The sequence below is a fragment of the Pelodiscus sinensis genome, chromosome 12, assembly GCF_049634645.1.
Source record: "Pelodiscus sinensis isolate JC-2024 chromosome 12, ASM4963464v1, whole genome shotgun sequence".
Classification (NCBI taxonomy): Eukaryota; Metazoa; Chordata; order Testudines; family Trionychidae; genus Pelodiscus; species Pelodiscus sinensis.
Genome location: NC_134722.1, coordinates 27864093 through 27887939, shown reverse-complemented (window position 1 = coordinate 27887939; position 23847 = coordinate 27864093). Strand labels below are relative to the sequence as shown.

The 23847-nt window shown below is 43.2% G+C and overlaps 1 protein-coding gene across 9 annotated transcripts in view; it reads left to right on the top strand.

Annotated features, from left to right (window-relative positions):
• The first annotated feature begins 7019 nt into the window (after positions 1–7019).
• NETO2 (neuropilin and tolloid like 2) overlaps positions 7020–23847 on the top strand; it is a 53575-nt gene continuing 36747 nt past the window's right edge. For 2 of the 9 annotated variants that reach the window (XM_075940212.1, XM_075940211.1), the window contains exon 1: positions 7020–8120. In XM_075940212.1, the coding sequence (XP_075796327.1) occupies positions 8087–8120 (34 nt within the window). In that variant the 5' untranslated portion in view covers positions 7020–8086. The remainder of the gene's footprint in view (positions 8121–23847) is intronic. The other 7 variants (XM_075940206.1, XM_075940209.1, XM_075940210.1 and 4 more) reach the window with 6 other exon arrangements.

The window sequence follows — 23847 nt, the reverse complement described above, 5'->3', positions numbered from 1 at the left end:
CCCGGGCTTCCTGGAATCAGCCGCTGATCAGTTTCAGCAGCAGCTGACTTGGGGATGCCTGGGGTTCTTAAGTTGAATCTGTATGTAAGTCGGAACTGGCATCCAGATTCAGCCGCTGTTGAAACTGATTCAACTTAAGAACAAACCTACAGTCCCTATCCTGTACGTAACCCGGGGACTGCCTGTATACAGCTTCCTCTTATCATAACTTAAAGCAAGATAAAGGTTTGCTTGTGCAAGGAAAATAGGATGTTCCTGGAATGGGATTGCTTCTCATAAAACTGTACAAAAAAGACAGACTCACCAGGCAGGTGAAAAGAGCTGGCTGAGGCATCCTTCTCCTCCATCTGGGACTGCCTCTGCTCCCGGGCATCCCCTCCCTGACACTTTCCCCTCCCTGATTTGTATGGGAACATTGCTGGCTGTTGCCCTTTATCAGGGAGCCAGGGAAAAGTGCTCAGTTCTTCTTTGAGGAGTATCCCTGTGTGTGCCCCACCTTAGCTGTTTTGGGCACCAGTGCGTACCTAGTTGGAGATATACAGTAGCAGTATCCTTTGGTAGTCTGCATATGCGAAGCAGACGGCATGCATGGTGCCACTGCCTCACATGTGCAGCCAAACATCCCCTCAGTTCCTTCTCTGCCACCGCTGGCATCAGTCAGAACCACAGTTGCTCTCCAGCTTTACAACAGTTTTTCAAATTTGATCTTGTTCTTATCCGTCAGTATAGTGTTAGTGATAGTGTTCAGTTAGTAGTAGTTTTTTCTAGTTACATTTAATTACTTTTTTTAAAAAGAGAGACTTTTTTGTACCTGTTAAGGCTGTCTTTCAGCCTTAGACAATTTTTTCTCCCTGGGATGCCTGGTTCCTCAGCATTCAAACACTGCCTCTCCTGCAGGATCTCAGTTCCTGTCTCCATGCACTCCCAGTGTGCACGGTGTTTGCGGCAGGCACACACCACCGCCCAGTGCCAACACTGTTAGCAGCTAACGGCTTATATGCACAATGCAAGGGAACTGCAACACAAACTTCTCTCCCTTGAGAATATGGTGAGGCCAGCCTTGGACCCGGAGCACTCTACCCCATCTCAGCAGCCCTCTCCCCTTACCATGTCCGAGAAGCTGGCTCCAGCGGGCTCGAGCATGAGAGACTCTTCCTCTGAGCAATCCAAGAAGAGATCACATTCTTCAGGTAGGGGTGACTCCCCCTCAAAGAAATGGGGACAAGCACCAAAATAGCTTCTGCACTGACCTCTCCCAGAGCACCAGATAGGGAGGTACTGGAACTGTCTGACACAGACGGTTCCCCAGGGGTCTAAGGACCTCACCAAGACAGGCACCAAGGTGCTAGAAAAGCCTACATCTAAATGACCATCACCGGCAGTATCTGTACCTGTCTCGATACCAATGAAAGAAAAGTCCAATCAGCTTCGGCTGAGGCACCGTCAGCTAAGCTTCACATGGCACCATTAGCACCTATGGCTAAGTCTACATTGGCACCACTGGCATCATCTGTATCCATCTCAGTACCGATGAAAGCAAAGGACAAATCAGCTTTGGCTGAGGCACCGTTGGCATCGAAGACTAAGCCTCACATGGCATTATCAGCACCTAGGCAGGTGGTACCAACGATTTCCTATGTGGCACTATCGGCACCACAGATTGTGGCAGTTAACACCCTGCCCTGACACTGCTCTCTTTCACTACTTCGGAGGAGCTCAGAGTAACTTCAGTGCCCACAACCCTGTTGTTCAGCACCAACGGCACAGCCATATCAGGCAGGTTCCCAATCTCAACTCCATCAGGCTCGGCAACACTTCTGTTGAATGACAAGGACGACAAGCTCTTGGTTGGCACCCACACCTCAAGGCACTCTTCTCCAAAGCATCCACAGCAACAGCAGGAGCAAATAGCACTGCAATGACAACTACCTCAATGGTTGCCACCTCCTGTGCCACTCCCACCCAACTGGCCTTACTGGCACCTCTGGGCATCATACCGAGCCCAGTAACCACAGCAGATGCAACCTCAGTCAACTCCAGCAGCACCATCTACAGCAACATCCCTGCCATCTCTGGACAGGTCAGCCTACTGAAAGGAAGATGACCCAGCCTTGAGTGATGAGGGATCTTCTGTATTTTCTCACCCTCCAACTTATATATTGTCGTCCTCCCCGGACGACATCTTAATGCCCTCTCTCCCCACGGCAGCAGATGATTTCTACTCCTTCCAAGAACTATACAAGAGGTTGGCGGACATTCTGGAGGTCTCCCTGGAGAGTCTCCCTGAAATGCAACATAAATTGATCAACATACTACATGCTTCCCCAGCTAATAAACTGGCCTTACCAATGGACCCGGTGCTCGTGGATCCTGCCAAGATCATCTGGCAGACACTAGCAACAATCCCACTGGTCTGCAGAAGATCTGACCGTAAATACTATGTTGCACTGAAGGGTGCTGATTTCCTGTTTGCCTACCCTTCCCCAACTCTTTAGTGGTGTCAGCCAGAGGGGAAAACAGTGTGCAGCTAGGATCACACTGTATGATAAGGAATGGAAGTGCCCAGACCTCATGGGTTGAAAGGAATATTCCTCCACATTTTTACAGCTGTGTATATCCAACTACATGCCAATCACATCTTCAAGCAACTTTCACACTTTATCAACAGCCTTTCTGATGACAAAAGAGAACAGTTCAAAGCCAATACAAATGAGGGCACTCTAATCTCACCCATAGCCCTACAAGTGACCCTGGACGCATCCAACACATCATCACGATCCATTGCGACCGCTGTCGTGATAAGATTATCATGGCTTCATGTAGCCTGCTTTCCCTATGAAGTACAGACAATGCTCAAAGACCTTCCCTTCCAGGCTCAAAATTATTTGCAGACACCACCGAGTGTGTCACTCCATTCCCACAAGTATTCGCAGGCAACACTAAAAACTCTCGGCATCCACTTCCCTGCAACAAAGCACAAACAGAGTAGATATTTTACATGGCGCTATAAGCCTTCGCCTTTTACTCAAGCTCAGAAGCACTTTGACAATAAAAGGCAACACCAAAGTAGATGGAGGCAGACCCCTGACTATCACTCTACCTCCCAGCCCTCAATCTTGAGACAAACATTTTGAATATCAGGTCAAGAGTCCAATAACACCCCCTCATCTAAGGCAACCTAAGTCCCACCACCTATTTTGCCATCGCCTACTACCTTTCTACCATCAATGGTCCTCCATTATGACCAATAATTGGGTGTTGAACATTGTGAAGGGTGGATACCGCATCCCTTTCTCTTCTACTCCTTTTTCCCCATCCACCTTCCCTATCCTTCAGGGACCCATCTCACAGAGATCAAACATCTTCATCTAGGAGCCATAGAACCTGTATTCCAGCACTACATGGGCACACTACTTCCTCACAACAAAGAGGTCAGGAGGAGGGAGACCAGTTCTTGATCTCAGAAGGGTCAACTGTCACATATGGCCTCAAGGCTTCAAGATGGTCACCATATCCACTATAATACCAGCCTTTAACAAGGGGGGCTGGTTACTGACTTTCAGCCTCCAGGATGTGTACTTTCATGTATCCATCCATCCAGCACATTGAAAATTCCTAAGATTTGCTCTGGGCAACAAGTCGCCATTCAGACTCTCCACAACAACCAGGGTTTTTTCCAAGGTGCTCACATTGGATGTTGCATTCCTCTGCAAACAGGGGGTGTCTATATTCCCCTACCTTAAGGACTGCCTGATGAAGTCAACCATAAGTCAAGAAGCCCATGATGCCTCCTTAACCAGGGCTTGGTTCCAGACCCTTGAGCTACAGATAAATCTGCCTAAGTGCAAAGTACAACCAGCCCAGACTATGGACTTTATCGGGGCTCACCTCAACTGTCCTTGGGCAATAGCTTCTCTCCCACAACAGAAATTCCAGTTCATCAAGGACCTTATTGCACTGCTTCAAACCAACCCACAAGTTCCAGCCAGGTCCTGTCTTCAGTTTCTAGGCCATATGGCAGTGGCCACATCAGTGGTGGTTCATACTAAGGATGTTAAGTATTGTGTAATTGACTAATTGAGTAGTTGATGCATTTTTGCATTGACTATTCGATAGAGCAGTGCTGCTTCTTTGAAATGCTGCAGTGGCATTTCAAGGGGGCAGTGCCACCTGGAGCCCAGGATCAGTTGGGGTCTCCCCAGCTGATCCTGGGCTCCATGCAGCACTGCTGCTTTGAAATGCCAAGGTGATTGGTAGCACATGTGTAGTAGCACACTGTGCATGCCATCTGTTTTGCATGCACAGCCTACTGGAGGGCACTGCTGCTGTGAATCTCTGACTAGGTGTGTAGCGGTGCCCCAAACCCCTAAGATGGAGCACCCGCAGGGACAACCATCTTAAAGAACCTCTGTTACTGTACAAGATGAGTCTTATCTGTCCTATGTCCCAAGGGTGCCAGGTGCATCCATTGCCAAGCTGTTGTTGGGTGACCCCATATTGGATTGTGGCTTGAGCCCTTGACTTCTGGCTTTGAAGGCAGGTACCTTATCCACTGTACCAGTGGAGGAGCCTCCAACCTCCTTACATTCTGGGCCCCCCTTATCTGTCTTTTGTTCCCAGGGTGCCAGGTCCATCCATTGCCAATCTTGTGGTGGTAGCTGTCCGGGGGGGAGGGGGAGGAGGGGAATAAAAAGGCACTTCTCACCTGGTCCCAAGTTGCTAGTCCTTTCTCCTTGGGGCAGCCTGCATGCTGAACTACTCAGCCCCAGCCCCACCCCACAGCAATGATTTAAATGAAAAAAAAATCATTCAGTTAAGGACCCAAACAAGGCTGGGTAAATCTTCTAGTTCAGCCATAAAGGATGATTGACTCAGCTCAACCCATGTAAAATAGAAAGTAAGGGATTCTTGCTCTCTAATGAGATCAACCGGAAGTGTCAGTGTTTGTTCTCAGGTACAGTTCTGGCCATGTATGTGTGTAGGCAAGGAGCAACCATCTTATGTGAAGCTTTGTGTGAGAGAGAGCATTCACATGGGCATACCGAGGCCCTGGTGATCACCAGGTGTCTGGTGATCTTTTTAAGGATTGCTAGAGTCCTCTCTGTGACTTAGGAACTTGGCTAACTTGTGGTATATGTAACTCTGCACTTTCAACATGAAATTAAATGTTTACATTACGGTAGCAGATAGAGGCCCTTGTGTTTTCCAACAGCTTTCATTTGGAAGCTGTATATTACTAAGAAATTTCAAAGAAGCCACTTAAGTCTGTCAGATAAGCCTTCAGACAACAAAGTAGTTCTGCATCAGTAACCAAGTTCCCAACTGCTGTCCATCTCTCTAAAATTAACACCTGTTTTTGTGTGTGCCTAACATTAAAAACAGAATATCCTTAGAACCTGAAATGTGATAAAAAATCTGTCTACTGGCTATAAAATATTGATGATTAATAACAAACAGGCATTTGTCTACTATTCAGCATGCTTCTGATGTGATTTAAAATTTAATCAGTGTACCAAGTTTAACAACTCTATTCCCATACCATTCATCTGGAATCTTTAATGACCAGAAACCATCAGGATTATAATTTTAAATCTAATCAAATGGCCCCTCCGATAGTACAGTGACCATCACCTCTATGCTGGACAATGGAGCAATACTGATCAGTAGGAAGAGTGCCACCTACTGCACTGCTACCACTTTGTAAGCACTTCTGTATTATTCCTGACTGGTTTACCACTCAGTGACTGTTACAGCCCTTCCTACTTAATCAGCTATAAATGACACTATCAGGTTAACTGAAACACATTGAAACATTTATCTGATAATCTGAAGGAAGGCTCTGATCTTTCCTAACATGAAATCCTGACTTTCTAATAAAATATTAATCAAAACATCAGAAAAATTAAACATCTTGTGAGAACTAAATCTATTATGTTTGTCTATACCTAATGAACTGCTATATACAAATTATGTAAAATACAACACTTGTAAATGTCCATCTAATTTACAATCAGTTTGTTTGATTTATTAGCTCTGGAGTCCCTTCCAAATTGCAGCATAAGGTACTGGAACAGATGAAAGGCAAGAAGGGACCAATGATAGGGTTCTATTGACTACTTTGAAGTTTAGAATTACAGCACTATACACCGCTGCCTTTGTTACTGCTGGGGGAGGGGGGAGATGCAAATATTCCTAAACAGTCTTTAGGAATGGATAATGCTATTTTTGTTTTTTTATTTAAGGGGACCAGATGCTAAGCTAAAACCTGATATACATATCACATTCTGATATATTATAAAATATAGTAGCAAGTTTGCATGGATATGTAGCAGTAGAGGTGAATCTCTGAGGTTAGAATCTAACAGCTATTCTGGTGAAAAGGGGGGGTATGCTATGTTCATAAAAGTAAAAGAAAACTTGCAGCAACTAGTAACTTTTGAGGCAAGGTTCTCCACGTACCTGTGACCCCTGTTATTTTGCAACTTGGGGATCCTGACCAAGGATTGTAAAGCGCATCAACCAGTATGGTGCTTCTGAAATGAAGGCAAACGTCCATTATGAACAACTAGGATGAGACACCCCAGTTCATTTCACTTGTGACATTTGAAGAAGGTGGAAAGGACTACATGAATGGAATTGTGCCGCACAGCTGCTCACCCGAGAATACTCCAGGGCCCCCATTAAGCGTGCTTACAGTCTGCTAGCACTCTGACCCTCCGCTACGTGCCCTTTCGAGTCTCCATTGTTGGTTTCCAAACGAGCCTGGACCGGACACGCGTTCGTTGTGCTCACGAAACAAGGCCAAGTTCGGGGACACCAGGCAGGTCTCGCTCCTGGCTTAGCTTTGAGTCGACGACCTGCCGGGGCCACGGCCATGTCCCCGCCCTGCATCCCTAGCTCCTTGGTCAGCTGAAGAGATTATTCTCCCCCTTCCCTACCGTCCCCTCGCACGCCTACTCGAGGTGATGGGTCAGCCTCGAGCGGGGAGCCAGGCAGCGCGCCCGTTGATTAACTTCGTGTACATGAATAGCTCCATTTCCGCTGTCACCCCCCGTCAGACCCCAGCGTGCGCGGGGCTCCCCTCGGCCCCGACGCCGCCGGCAGCAGCAGGGAGCGGGGCGCGCAGCAGAGCCCGCCACACGCTGCCTCCCCGAAGAGCTGACGCGGTTTCTCTGGGAAGCCGCTCTTGCTCCACCCTGAACGGTCACGGCCCTGGGCTTCGCGGGGACCCCAGCCACGGGGCGGGGAGGAAAGGGCCTCCCAAGCGACGGGGAACCGGCCCCGGATCACAGCGCGCGCTCCCATCCCCGGGTGCCTAGCGACCGGGCTCCCCCGGTCCTCGTCAGGGAAGGGGAATCCCTGGGAGCGGCGGCAGCGCTGCCGGTGTAGCGCCGTTGCCGTTACCGTTACACCGGCCCGTGTGCGCGCCGCGGGGCTGGGCCCGGTCCCCGGGGCAGTTTGCCGCCTTCCCCCGTTCCCGCCCCTCACGCTGCTCTCCTCAGCGCTGCCTGAGGCGCCCTCTGCCCCGGCGGGGAGCGGCCCCGCTGGCGAGGCTGCGGGGGGAGGGCACATGCGTACAAGCGGCTTGTTCCCGCGAACACCCCCCCACATCTTAAATGAGCTTCAGTGAGCGGCAGCCGAGCTGGGAGCCGCCGTGGCGGAGCAGCGCTCCCCGGGCGACGGTCGCGGCTCCTCCCTGCTGCCTGGGGTGGGGGAAGCGGGCAGCCCCCCACCCACGCCCCCCGCTAGATGGGACTGAACGCGGCGGACGCGAAGGCTCCAGGCTCGGAGGGGTTTGGCTGAGCGTGCTGCTAGCGGAGCGCTCCCCATCGCTCCCTTCCGCTGGGCGATGCAGGGGCGGCTCCCCTGAGCCCGGGGCGCCGGGCATGGCCAGGGGGGAGACCTGAGCCCGCCCAGCTGCTCCCCCGCCGGACGGCAGCGGGCGCGGGAGCCGCCGTTGCGCTCGGGCGCTCCCGGTTGTGGCGGACGTGGCTATGCCTCGCCTCTGACTCGCTGCCGCCCCGGCGCTCGGTCCTGGGCCAGGAGCGGCAGGGACGTGCCGCCCCCGCTCCGCGCGAGAGAGAAGATGGCCCTGGACAAACTCTGCTCGGTGCTGGAAGGTAGGTGCTCTGCTGGCGGGGGGCGGGCGGCGACGGCGCCCTCTCCCTTCGCTGTCCGGGCTGCGCCCCCCCTTCCACCCTGCGCCTCTTGGGGAGCAGCGTTCAGGTTTGGGCGGCTGCTAAAGCAGGACCCTGCTCCAGGCGCTGGACAGTGCCCGAGCGTTTGGTTAACCCCCTGTCTTCGGAGCCAGGCAGCTAGGTGGGGCTGAGGCTTCGTCTTGAGCCCAGGTGGACGGAGAGCTGAGCACTCCGGGCACCCCCAGCCCAATGGCTATTGATGTTGAGTGCCCGGGGCTGGAGGGAGACTCCAGAGCCTGGCTTTTCGGGGTGCTGAGTGCCTGCAGTTCCGGGTGAAGCTTGGGGCGGCTCTGGGTATTCAGTAGCTCTGAAAATCGGCCCTGATGTCGGAGCTTGGGTGCCCCGAACCCTAAAGGGGCGACCACTTCTGAATACGTGGCTATATGAAAACAGGAAAGGGTCCTATCCAGAAGCCTTGCCAGATGCTGCCTGTTCTTATTCGGCTAAGGAAGTGGGTTTGGGGTGACAAGAAGGAGGGTCCCAGTAACAGTGACTACTGAAATGCACAGTGGCTCTGAGGAAAATCAAGAGCTCTATATTTCTCCTTCTGCCTCTAAATTACTCGTTGCTACTAATACTCCCATAAGGGGTGTGTGGCTGTGGTCAGCTATTTATCATTCTTGTTAGGCACATGGAGATCTGCTTTTAGCAAAATAATACAGAATTAATAGAGTGTCTCAAACTACCCAGACCTGCCTGCCTCCTGATCCACCTTTGTTTTGGCTTTCTCTTCAGTTTTACTCATCCATGTTCACAGGTAAAGGGTTAGTACCAGGCTTCTTCTCTGAGCATCTTGTGATAGATTGGCTTGCATACTTTGACAGTGGGGAGGAAGGTTTATTTTATATGAAGCCAGACTTGATGGTTAACTTTGTGTCTCACACATAATTTGTTGCATTGGGAACAAATTTCTTTTGTAGAAATATCTAATTTGAACTATCAGGGTGCCTTTGATCCTTTATTTAAATGATAGAACATTCTGATAGGAAATACTGTTTAGGACACCTAGCTCACATGAAACAGCATTAAACACAAAGGCAAATACTGCTTTTCACCTGCAGTATCTCTTGTGTAGTGATGATTTTCTGTGGTATGAAAGTTGCAAAAAAAGTCAACTTTAAACCCAAAATGCATCCGTAGCTCATTCAGTCCATTATATTACACTACAGAGTTGTTTTGGCAAAATAAAATGAAATGATTTCTTGTTTACTTTTCCTCTACATCTAAGTGTATATTGCAAATATTATGATTTATTTTTAATGTAATGTATTTTCTTTAATGATTACATTAATATTTTGCTGTTGCTAGATATCAAAGGAGAGTAAGGTGTGCTTAATCTACAATTTTTTTTTAAATTCTCTCCAAAAGACAGTTGTATTCCAACAGTACAGTTGGGATAAATGCTGCTTGAATTATAGTCTCCAAGTGCAATTAATCCTGCATGTGTTGAGTAGCTGTGCTACTGTATATTTGTGTGTGTGGGTGTAAACTGTCTGCTAAGAAATGTCTGTATGTCTACAATCTCTTCTATAACCATGCTTCATAGTCTCCAGTAGATTGAGTTAAAATTTCCTTAAGATAGTTTTTGGTTTCTTTTGTGAGTTTGTTTTATTTGATATCTGTGACTTGAATATCCTCAGTTCAAATACATAAACTGTACAAATAATTGAAATGTTAGTGAGCTCTTAATTTTAAATACTCCATTCATCCCAGACTCCAGAAATAGCCACTGATTATTTAAAATCATATGTTCTCTTCTGTCCTCTCCACAAGAAATCTTTCTATAGCCAGACTATTATATCTGATACAAAGTAAAAATGTGGTTCCTATAAACAGACACCTAGTTTTGATTTTTAAGTGAACTATTATGAACATTTTTCAAATTAATCGTTTAATATTTCAAGTTGCGTGTTGTAAGGAAATTTGGAAGCTTGCAAGATATTTACTTGCATTGGTGAGAATTCCTGACTATTGAAATTGAGGGAGAGTCCTGTTTTGTTCATATATTAATCACTAGTATCTTCCATTAGATCTGAGTGTATTGGTCTGGCAAATCAGTCTCTCTAACATTCAGGAGCATTTTGCTCTTTGGATCCTAGTGTTGTGAAATATACAAGTATTCTACTGTCAAGCATGAGGAATATATTTTGGGTTGCAAATCTGAGAACAGAATCAGGATCATCATTCAGTTTTTAGTTATTACCTTATTCTGATTGTTCAGAGTTACTGTATGGACTTCCTTCACTATGGCTGTGTCTACACTGGGCCACTTATTCCGGAAAATCAGCCGCTTTTCCGGAATAAGCTGCGAGCTGTCTACACTGGCCCTTGAATTTCCGGAAAAGCAACGATGCTCTACTGTACAAAATCAGCCGCTATTCCGGAAAAACTATTCTGCTCCTGCTCGGGCATAAGTCCTTATTCCGGAACACTGTTCCGGAAAAGGGCCAGTGTAGACAGCCCAGTAGTCTTTTTTGGAAAAAAGCCCCAATCGCGAAAATGGCGATCGGGGCTCTTTTCCGGAAAAGCGCATCTACATTGGCCACAGACGCTCTTCCGGAAAAAGGGCTTTTTTGGAAAAGCAGCCTGCCAATGTAGACACTCCTTTTCCGGAAAATCTGAAAACGGAATAGTATTCCGTTTTAAGCATTTCTGGAAATTCATGCCAGTGTAGACACAGCCCACGAGTAAAGCACAGTTGCAGACTATGACCTAAATAACCCCAAAATTTTGATTTTTAATGCCACTTGCACACAATACTGAGTAAAAGATTTAAAGATTCTTCTTATGTATGTTGGAGCAGCTAGTATTAATTTGCTGTCATCCTGCTCTACCAAAGTGATAGTCAATACTTACTGGAAGAAATGGTAGAGCAGGATACTGCTAATGTTTTGACCATTGCAGTCTTTGCTAACGTGGAGCCCAGCCAATCTGTTTTCTTAGTGATGCACATTATTTCTGTGTGAGCAACCATAGTACAATTCCCAATGTGATTTTTATCTGAGAGCCTATATACTCCACTAGCTTGAGAAAGTGACATGCTTTCCCCTCCCCATATCTCAATGAGATCTTCAAACACTCTGCTATAACTGTGTGGATTGGCATGCAGTTTGTGGAACATAGTTGGCCAGGTGTAAGAAACATAAGTAGCATATAGGAGGGAGAAGTAAGCCACTTTTTATACATAAGGTTATGCTTCCTTCATCTTTCAGAACCTGTATCTGAATAATATCTCTCTTTAGTGCATCTCTTATTTTCCCTGAAAGGAAGAAGAATGACTGGTTTTGTTCCCTTGTCCAGCCCATGCATCTCTTTCTCCCTCCTCCCCCCCCATTCCCACACACTCTCTACAAACAAAGTAAAAAAATCCAAAAGTAAATACTGACAAGATTAGGAATTGATAGACGCATGATAAATTTAAATCCTGGAATATTATGGGAAAAAGCCTGCTAACCAGAGGGCTCCAGAAATTTTTCTGGTCAGATATTTCTCAAACAGCAAAGCTAGAAGTAAGAGCATTCCCTGCTTTCCAATGATGTACATTATTTAACATCAATCTCTCTGGCAGGCTGCAAGACCATAGACCTTAACGCCACATCAGAATAATTACCATTGCCAATCTCTCCTGCCCATCATTTGCATTCTTGCATAATTGTTAGTTCCTAATTCCTCAAACAGATTTAATGCTTTATTGTAAAATAACCCCACCTAGTTGCTTTTCGATTCAAAAGGTGCTATAATGAGCCAATGAAGTTGAAGTTAGGAGACAAAAGAATTTTTAAAAATATAGAGGCTGTTGTTTGTCCAGTTATAAACCAAAGTAAAAGCTACACGGGCCCAATGAAGTTAAATGAAGGAAACTTCAGAATGAGAGCAGCCACAGAACTATAAGAACTTTATTTTTAACTAATATATGAGAACTGTATATGATCTCAGCAGCAATGCTTAAAATGCTGAGTACCAAGCAGCTCCCATTGAGTTCAGCAGCAGGAGAATTCAGATATGAATGAATTACAGGATTGGGCCTTAGAAGCAGCTTTATTTGTGCCAGCATGTGCCTGGTAATGTTCATTTTGCACTCTTGTTGTTCACACACTTGTAAACTTGAAAGTATGTGAAGAACACTGCTCTCTGTTAAAGTAGTTTAAGTTAATTTTAGGGTTTTTTGATTTACTAATTTCTCTAAGACTGCACAGGCACTTTTTAAAAATCTTACAGCGAAACTATTTTTATATTTTTAGAAAGTTAAATGTGTGACTTGGTTGAAAAATTGTAGTCTTCTCAGCATATGCACAATGTGCCTCAGGGGGCACATGACCAGCATTCATCATTGAATTTGGTCCACTTTTTGGATTATTAGCTTCCAACCTGGCCCAGGCCGGCTAGTGTGGAATGTGACATGAATGCTGATCCATGGCCCCCAGAATTACAGTGAGAACTGAGATGATTTAGCATCAATACTAAGGGAGACTTTGAAATATGTAGTCAAAATAACCACTTAACTAATGAAAAATCCCTGATTTTCTATTTCTTTCCCCAATTAATTTTATGAAGAGAGACGTTACAGAAGGATTAAAAAATGCAGCTTCTCAATCTGTCTGTCTAGTCTTCACCTATCACAAATGTGTGGCTAAGTGCAGTAGAAGATAGTTATTACCGAAAACTGTATCATTGTTCTTAAAATTGCAAAATCTAATTTACAGAATCATCTCTTTTAAGGAAATGATGCATGTAATTCAGGGTATGGTTATCTTGGAATAAAACATGCTCTTTTTATATCTGGTGCCCTAAATACTATCGGGATGGGAGCCTTATAAATAGCCTTGCTGCTGCTTTGTATGGAGGAGTGTAACTTCCCACCAATTTGCTCTTCTCAAAGCACCTGCAGAGTTAAATAGAATACCATGTAACTGGTCTGTTTTGATGTATTAACAGCAACTATGGGTACTCAATCTTAAGATTTGAAGACTATCTTATTTGGAATGGGTAAAATATAAATAAAAATTAAAAATGAATTTTTCAGCAAAAAAAACTATATTTTTGTGAAGATTTTTCCTATTTATACAACTGTTTCTATAATCCTCTCCAGTTCCTGGTTATTACAGACAGACCCTGTGTGTCCCTCCTCTGATATGTGGCAGAGAGGGGCTACCCATGTTTTAATAAGTGCCTGTAACACATTCCCTCCTTTGCCCATAAAACCCAAGAACCAGGACCAGTGTCTGCTCACGGAGAGGAGGAGCTGGGGACTGGAAAAAATCATTTGTTTTTCTATTTAGGCAAATTTTGTGTTCTAAAAAAAAAAGTGGGAGGCAATAGCACTTGCCAAACATATATATTCACATGGTTTTGCTGGAAACATGTTAAAGTATTTCTCCCCTGAAAAACGTATTGACTATATTGAAAGTAAATAAAGTTTGAGGATGCAGCTAGCCATTGTTAGTCTTTAAATACCTGTCATTTGGTACATCTGCTCTAATCCAGCTGTATATCATAAATCAAACATATGCTCTTCAGAAGCATTTTTAGGAATCCCAGGAATAAGTCCTCTCTAGCAATAGCCAGAGAGCTAGTAAACTCTGTCAACAGCAAGGAAGCCACACAGATAGCTCTTTAATCTGACGGCACAATTTTAACAAGTGATTTTCTGGAGGCCCTTTGCCAGCACATCATGTACATGAAGCCTTCCCAGCAGCTCACTGCCATAGGCAGACTGAAGAACCAATGAACAAAAATGCTTTCACAAAGAAGAGCCCATGTTCTTTCCAGCAGAGAAGATGCTTGCAGATGTACCCAGAAATGTGTCAAGGATAAACATGATCTGGATTGACTGAAATAACAAGGCACATTACAGTTGCTTGTGTATTTCTGGGTAAGAAGTGCATGAGAAATGTTGCTGGCCCTTTAGAGGAAACCTGGAGGTGACTGTTAGAAATGTGAATTAGACTACTCTTTCAGGTACAACTTGATCTGCCTCTAGTTTTGAGTAAAGGAGATTGGGAGAACTGTATTTTCTCCCTGAAACCGGTTAACTTGCTTTCAGTGCAAATCTCTGAGTGTCCACTTGCTTCTCTAGCAATCTTGAGAGAGGAATCATCCTAGAAACGGCTCGAATGACATGTGCCTGCAACATGACATCTCATTGGCACTTATTCTTGCTGAAGTTTGCATTTTGGAAAAATACTAGCAGCTTTCCAAGCTTCCTGAAGTTCACATTTGATATACAGCATTAAAATAAAATAAAATAAAATAAAATAAAATAAAATAAAATAAAATAAAATAAAATAAAATAAAATAAACAAGTTTGGTAATTTGATTGGCATGCTCTGAGCAGAAATGACTGATGGTGACAAGCTAAGATTTATCTTCCTCTGGTTCCCACCTGCACAACTACTACTATATTCTGTAATTCCCTTGCCACACAAAGCTGTGCATCATAAAAACCTATTTTAAACTATTGGAGCATTTTGCATATGGGGTAAAGTCTATCCACCAGCTTCAACAACTATTCATTCAACCTCCTGCAGTACACTGAGACCACAAAAATGGAGAACCTGCATTATGTTAACAACAAGAATCAGTGTGATCATGGGGAGGTGTAACTGATAATCTGCTGTGACTTTCATCACAACCAGTAGCTTTGAGAACATATGAAAAAGCAACAGTATGGGTTCAATGTTCCTTTGACCCACTAACAAGTTCAAAGATGCCAGCAATAGACAGCAAAGGAGTGAGAATTATCACTACCCAAGATGTTACCACTTATCCATTTTATGAACTAGACATAGCCTGAATCAGGCCATTTGTGTGCAAATCAACTTTCTCAAAGAAAGAGAGATGACCCTCTGTTTAAGATGTCTGTTCATCAAATTCCACACTGTCAGTTTAATTTTCCCTGTACTATTCTCTGTTTAGACTGTATTCTCTCCAGGGTAGAGACTGTCTTACTGGGTATCTGTACAGTGCATAGTACCTTGGGACAGATGATAGTTAGGGCTTCTAGAAGCTACTACTAGGAGACAAGATAGGGTGCAGCAAATGTCCCCACTACTTTAACAGCTAAAATTAATGTCGGACGAATACAGAAAATCAATAGATACATATGCTATGAGAGTCCTTTTAGCAATTACATTACAGCATGCTAGGATTAATATTAGTTTCACAGAACAGTTTACCTAGATTTATGCATATGTAAAAGGATTTGCTCCCAAAAAGGGAGTAGTAGTTTCCATTAGGCTCAAGGATGTGCTATTTGCTGTCTCTTACAGAGAGTCCTGTCAGGATGTCTGCTACTCTCTGAAACATGTATGATCTCCCTTTTACTGTGTTTTTGGGTTATATGTGAATCTGGTACTTCTGAAGTCAGTAGATATAGTATGGAGATAAAACTGAATTCTGAAATAAACAAAGTCCGTATCACCCTTTTCCCTGGGATCCTGAGGACCACTGTTTATATATAATACTCTTTAAGTGACCCTGTGTTTATTTTAAAAATACAATTTTTCTTTGCTGTTTCTCAGGTCTGCATGGTTGCTTTGAAGTTTGATATTTAGCTTTCCCTGCATGTGCAGATCTCTTGTTGACATCACTGATGTTAGATGCTGCTCTCAGCCACATGGTAGAGTCACATCTCTGTTCTTTGCTCTCTCTGTATGTACAGATCCCCAGAGCACACAAAAAGAGTAGAGGTGAGATCTGCCATGCAAATTTAAGAGCAGAACTGTGCCTGTAGATCAGGAGGTTTCTCATCAGATAGGTACAGGCATATGTCAAATCAAGTGGCCAAAGCACTCATAACTCTTTTTAAGCAAAGTACTTCAGTACTCAGTTTAGTCTTGCAATCTATTTTAGAGCAAAACTGAGATTTCAATAAAGAAACTAGTATTTTATTTTTCATCTTATATATTTTCTAAAATGATTCATAGTGTCAGCAACAAAGCCATTTAACACCCTCCCATACAGATGCACAAACAATGCATTTTTTATGGTTTCAGATGAATATTTTAACACAACACAGGACTATTTAAAAAACCTGAGTAGTAATAATGACTATATATTTATCATAATCCCTTTGCTGCTGAAGAATCCTAAAGCTATAGTGGATAAATTATTCCATGGAAGTGATGATGTTAAGAAAACAGAATAAAAGCTTACAGTCATGCCTCTTTATAAAAAAAAATTGCAAAATTAGAACCTAAAAACATAATATAAGAGTGCCCATGCTGGGTCAGACCAAAGGTCCAGCTACTCCAGTATCCTGTCTTTTGACAGTTGTTAATGTCAGATGTCTCTGAGGGAGTGAACAGAACAGGCAATCACCAAGCGATCCCTCTTTTATCACCCATTTCCAGCCCCTGACAGACAGAGGCTAGGGACACCATTCCTACCCATTCTGGCTAATAAGCATTGGTAGACCTCTAACCTCCATGAACTTATCTAGATCTGTTTTGAACCCTGTTAAAGTCCTTGTCTTCATGACATCCTCTGGCGAAGAGTTCCATAGGTTGACTGTCCACTGTATGAAAAAAACCTTCCTTTTGTTTTTTTTTAAGCCTGCTACATATTAATTTAATTTGATGACCCCCTAGTTCATATGTTATGGGAACAAATACATAACTTTTCCTTATTCACTTTCTCCATACCTGTCATGATTTTATAGACCTCTGTCATATCCCCCCGTAGTCTCCTCTTTTCTAAGATGAAAAGTGCCAGTCTTTTTAATCTTTCTTCATATGGCACTTACTCCAAACCCCCTCATCATTTTTGTTGCCCATTTCTGAACTTTTTCCAGTACAATATATCTTTTTTGAGATGAGGCAACCACATTTATATGCAGTATTCAAGATGTGGGCGTACCTTGGATTTATATAGAGGCAATATGATATCCTTTGTCTTATTCTCTATCCCTTTTTAAATGATTCCTAACATTGTTTGCTTTTTCTGACTGCCACTGCATATTGAATAGATGTTTTCAGAGAACTATCCTCAATGACTCCAAGATCTGTCTCTTGAGTGGTTATAGCTAAATTAGTCCCCATCATTTTGTATGTATAAATGAGATTATTTTTTTCCAATGTGCATTACTTTGCATTTATCAACATAAAAGCTCATTTCCCATTTTGTTGCCCAGTCATCTAGTTTTATGAGATCTTTTTGAAGCTCTTCACTGTCTGCTTTGTTTTTAACTATCTTGAGCAATTTAGTGTCATCTGCAGATTTTGCCACCTCTCTGTTTACCCCTTTCTCCAGATCATTTATCAATAAGTTGAATATGATTGGTCCCAGGACAGATCCTTAGGGGACATCAATAGTTACCACTCCCTAGTCTGAAAACTGACCATTTATTCCTATCCTTTGTTTCCTGTCTCTTAACTAGTTATCAGTCCACGAAAGGGCCTTCTTATCCCATAACAACTTACTTTCCTTAATAGCCTTTGGAAAGTCAAAGGCTTTCCGGAAATCTAAATACACTATATCTACTGGATCCCCCTTGTTCACAGGCTTGCTGACCCCCTCAAAGAGCTCTAGTAGATTAGTAAGGCGTGATTTCCCTTTACAGAAACCATGTTGACTTTTCCCCAACAAATTATGTTCATCTATGTGTCTGACAATTGTATTCTTTACTATAGGTTCAACTGATTTGCCTGGTACTGATGTTAGACTTACTGGTCTGTAATTGCCAAGATTGCCTCTAGAGCTCTTTTTAAATATTGGCATCACATTAGCTGTCTTCCAGTCGTTAGGTAAAGAAGCTGATTTAAAGGATAGGTTACAAACCACAGTTAATAGTTCAGCAATTTCACATTTGTGTTCTTTCAGAACTCTTGGGTGAATGCCATGTGGTTCCAGTGAGCTGTAACTGTTAAGTTTATCAGTTTGTTCCAAAACCTCCTCTCATGAAACCTCAATCTGGGACAGTTCCTTAGAATTGTTGCCTTAAAGAATGGCTCAGGTTTGGAAATCTCCCTAACATCCTCAGCCATGAAGACCAAAGCAAAGAATTCATATAGTTTCTCCACAATGACCTTATCATCTTTGAATTCTCTTTTAGTAACTCAATCATCCAGTGGCCCCCCACTGGTTATTTATCAGGCTTTCTACTTCTGATGTACTTAAATATTAAAATTACTTTGTCGTTGCCTTTGGTAATGGCATGACTCTTGCTGTAGAAAGAGCAGGCAACATGGCCTTTCACAACCACGGAAGTGAGATTTGCAGCAAATGCTACATCCATGCATAGTAGTAATGGAAGTGTCTTTGCAATCATTTCTTCCCAATGGAAGTGTGGGAAGTGCCTATGCTGCCACTGATTTCTCCAGCAGCCTCTTTTGGGGTCTACATATCATGGAGCTACTTTGAAACAGCATCACTTCTGCATTAATTTCCCTTACTTTTACTGACCGAAGGTCTGAAGGGTTCTCAGGAGCATGCCCTAAACCAGCTGCCTCCCATCCCAGCTGCCTCCCATCCCATAGCTTCTTCCAATAGGTCTCCCACAACCAAATTCGATTCTCTGCACAGATCTACAGGATTAGTTTTTGTCCCTTTTTTTTAATGTGGTGTTGAATTGGTGTGGCAAGACTAATAATATGCACTAGTCAGATACAGCCAATATTTGAAGATAGTTACACGCTTCTACAATATGCATCAGAGTAGAATTTGGTATTATACACCATAACAAATTCATTTTGCAATCACACTGAAATGCAGCTGTTACTGGTGCACAGCAACTCTATTTAATAGGTTTTTAAAAAGGAAGAAAGGAATAATATTGTTATATTTCAAAAGCAGGGCACTTTAGTCAGATAAATTTGAATTTAAATCATGACATTCTAATCAAGATAACCAGATTAACTCTTTTTTTTATGTTGTTGTTGTTGTTGTTGTGTTTTTTTTTTTTTTTTTGAAGATGCCATGAGACCTTTAATGAAAGTAGTCAAGACATCTTCAGCTCTCCAAATTCTTGTGCCCCTAAATGCCATCCTGGGAGACTAGTTCAGGAATATCTACTTCACCAATGCCCTTTCCAACAGCAAGCTGGAGTTTCTCTGAAGGATACCCTTCACCAATCCATTTACTGATTGGCATGGTCCTGATTAGCATTTGACGTCTGACAAGACTGTCAAGAAGGTGGTGAGGCTTTGGAACACATGATTCCTATGTTACCTTAAAAACATATCAATTGTGCACAAAATATGGCTTTCTGTAGGTAACACTGAAACTACAAAAGGATAAAATAGTTTCTGCATGATTTTGTTGTTTCTCATCTTGTGCACCCTCTGACTTTCCCCACTTCCAGCAAGACAGTTACGCTTCATAGCTTCTTCATAGCTATATTATCCATACCATGGAGCATCAGTTCTCAACACTTTTCTTTCTGTGGTCCCTCCAAAATGCTATAAAGATTCCAGGGCCTGAGAGGAGAAGGGGGTTTGGGCTTCTGCCCTGCAGACGGGGTAGCCTTGGGGCTTCTGACTTGGGCCCAGGCCAGTCTGACACTGACCCTGCTTCGCCAAAAAAAAAAAAAAAAAAACAGCTCGCAAATCCCCAGGGGGCTGTGGAGCCCAGGTAGAGAACTGGAACTTACCAGATGCTGATGCAGTTCCATTTCTGAGACCCCCTTCTCCCTTATCATATTATTACCAGAGGTAGGAGAAACAGTCAAAGGAAACCTTGTAAATATCTGCAAAGATTGAGAATCCCTGATATCAAGAAAAGGAAGGAATAGGGGTAAAAAGGAAAAAGGTAAGCAGAAAAGAGAAGAGGGAGGGCTAAGGAATGAATGGAAAGAGGAAGTGTGGCCCTACATTAAATATAAACAAACATGTCTATGTAGTTCAGAGACTTTTGAACTGTGGGGTGCATCCCTCTAAAAGGGCATAGGGAAATATTATGTGAGGCTTGGGAAGGAAGAGCCGCATCCACCCAACTTATGTTTGTGGGCCACCCTGGCAGTGGGTCTGTTTTATCCGGAGATCAGGAGGATAATGCAACCCAAAATTGGAACTCAAAGGGAGGGCTCAGCTCAAAGTTTGAAAACCCTGATCTAACCTACTTTTCTGCTGTAATTGCCTGCTTATCTGCTACTTATTCATGCTGTTCTGCAGGATATGTGCCCTGTTCTCTTACAGGCACATGCACAGAGAGCTGTCAACTATTTATAGAATCAGCATGAGCTGTAGTGAAAACCAATCAGACTTTTTAAATCCTCCAGGAGGTTTGTTTCTGTAACAGCGCCCTTTAGAGAAAGGAAATCGCTGAATAGTGGCACTGAAATATAGAGCCTGGTTTTGTCTTCATTCAGAATGCATGTGAGGCTCTGAATAGGTACCACTGAAATAAACTGACACCCCCGAATCTTTTTTAAAGGTTGGAGGAAGGTGTATAACAGAAATGACAACCATAGTAGATATCTTTATCTATAAAGAGAGAATCTAGCTGTCTGAAATACTGAATTAGGTTATCATGAAAAGTCTGTATTTTTTTCCCTAATTTATCTGTAATTCATTCTGTTTGAAAAAATTGGTCCAGTTTTTGCATAGTAGAAAACATCACAAAGCTATAAAAACTGGGGTAAATTGATTTCTCTGAGACTGGTAAGGAAGGATACAGCTATCAGAAGCTCAGACATGCTGCATTTTTTAGTGGAGACCATAAATTCAGTAGCACAACATGGAAACATTATTAACATGGAATCATGGAATTGCACTTGATTCAGAGACACAAGCCAAGTTCAGTTTAGCATTCCTTCTCCTAAAGACAACATAGGAAAAAACAGATCAAAATCAAGATAATTTTATAGCAGCGATCAAGCTTCTTTTGGGAAAATATTGTAATAGATTAGAGTTCAATATATCTCTGAAACAAAAATATGAATTATCATTAGTCTTTTTGTAGAGTTTTTACATGTCCTTGAGTTTCACAATTTAAAAATATATTACAAAAAAAGACCCAAATAATAAGAAAATTGAATAGAATTTGTCTTATACAAGAGGTAGTAAATACTGTTAAATAGACAACTCAGACTCTGAAAACTAAGATGTCAAAAATATAGCTTTTTTTGTGTGTGAGAGAATTTATTTTTTAAAATAATTAACAAATGGAAAAACTTGGCTCTGGAGATCAGTAATGAGCTCTACACTCTCTTCTCTAGAAGTCCTCTTCCAAGTCCAAGGCAGATTGGTCGTGATGTAGAGCTATTATCATCTGTAACAGATGGGATACCGTCTGCTGGAAAATTATATTTGTTATAGATTAATCTTAATGAAAATGTAGAATCACCTTACACATGGGAATTTGAAAGCTGAATTAATCCACGGAAGACAGAGATGCCTGTAGGAATGTTACCCTTATTTGAAAGATTCATGAATCAGTTGGGACACGCAAGGTAACTTACAATAATGGTCCAGCCCAGCAGGGGAGAAAACTATTGTCTGTGAGGAAAGGCAGGTATTTCTGTATTTTAAGGCTTTATGTGAAGTAATAAGTGAAGCACAGAGATGCATATAACACTGAATAAAGTCAGAATCTATAATGAGGCTTTGGGGGACATAATACAGTGATGCCCAAAATAGTGCACCTGTGCAAACATTAAGGTGATATCTGTGTGAATATGGTCTAGTACTCCCTAGCTTACATGCCAATGCAAGCCCACCTTGATCATGTCTAGGAGCTCAAAGCTAATAACTGCTTTCTACAAGGCTCTCAGTTTAGGAGGAAATGCTGTTTCAGTGTGACCCACTCAGCTGCTAGTATGCTGACATGAAGGTGGTGGGGAGAATCTCATGATTTTGAAAGTTGACAGTCTTCAGAGGAAATGCAATTCATTGTTCTACAATTGTGAAATTATGCCTTGGCTGACTGAACTACCACACAGGGTTAGGACTGAGGCCAGATCCATGCTACAAAGTTAGTTTGACATAAGCTGCGATGTGTCAACCTAGTTGTAGCACATGTCTAAGCTGAAACTTGTCTGCCACTGATGTAAGTCCCCATTACAGTGACACAGTAATGCCACCTCTTCAAGCAGCACTGATACATGGTTAATTCTACTGAGGTTGATGATGATGATGATAAGGATGTTAAATATCAAGTAATTTACTAGTCAAGTAGTCGATGGAATTTCCATCAACTTGTCGATAGGCACTTCTGCATTCTTCCTTTGAAAGGAGGAATTCAGAACTCTGTGTGCAGCTCGGGGCCAGCAGGAAGTCCCATTAACTCCAGGCTCCACGTGGGCGTGCCAGCTTTGAAATGTACAGGAGTCCCCTGCTAACCCCGGGCTCTTCACAGTTTGAAATGCTGCGTGGTGCTGATACTTTTCAAAATATCTATCTTATAATTGTATACTGTTACCATTTTCAAAAATAACTTCTCTAGAGATAGGGGCGGATATAGGGCAGGGAGAACGGGGCGGCCGCCCCGGGCCCCGCGCTTAAAAAAGCCCCGCACATGCGCTGTGGCAAAAGGGGGGCCCCGCGGAGTTATGCTGCCCGAGCCCCACAAAACGGTCATCTGCCCCTGTCTAGAGATGATTGCTGTTCCCATGAAGACCTTTTCAAGGACCTGTGGTATTGGTACAAAAATACAATAGTACTGCAGTGGTTGGAGAGAGAAATGTATGTGGACATGTTAAATGGATTTATATAAACTAGGTCAGTAAACATGTATCTGAGTCACTGCTGCAAGTTGCTATAATTACTTGTAAAAGTACAATTCTGTAACATAATCAGGATGTAGACATGATAGCTTTTGTGCAATTCCTAAAGGACTCATGAGTCTGCCACCACAACTGATACCTTTATTGGAAGTTTCCTCACAGATGTGAGATTTGAATAGACATAGAAACTAAGGCTGTGTCTACTCTTGCAGTTGCTCGATACAACTTTTGTCCTTCATGGGTGCATAAACGCACTCCCCAGCCAAAATGAACAAGATTTTGCTGCAGCAAGTGGACATGTTAATGCTGCTTTGTCAGTAGGATCGCTTTTCTGCTGACAAAGTGAAATCTGCTTGTTGTGGGTGGAAGTATTTTGTCAGCAAAAGTGCCAATATAAAGCATTTACACATGCCAACTTTTAGTGACAGGGTTGTGTCAACACAGCCTTGTCACTAAAAGCTGCGTAGTATAGACATATCCTAAGCTACTTTCTCACTCTTAAAAGTGGTTCTCAAGCTTAGTAATGAAATACATTGGCAAGTCCATATCGGAAGCCTGAGCTATTGCTATCTGAGCTGACCCTATTGTTGAGTGAAACCTTGTTCCAGAGAGTGAGCAATTGGGTACTTAATTTAATTGTAAAACAGGTAGGGTGCCATACCCGAAACAGGCCTATTAGGCTATGTGTGTAACAAGTCAAAGAAAACCTGGAACACTGACTCTTGGGCCTTGGTCAACTGAGGTGGGCTCATGAGCTGCAGGACTTAAATAGTAATGTAGATGTTCCCACTCCGGTTGGCGCCTGGACTATGAAATCAACAGAAGGTGTCGGAGCCCAAGCACCAGTTGGAGTGGGAACATCTACATGATTGTGAAGCTAAAAACAACAAAGCAGAGGTGAATTGGTGCTACAGACTTTTCTTTGCAGTATAGACATACCCTTAGCGACTTCCCAGAAACTAGTCCATAGCTACTAAGGGTGTGTGTGTG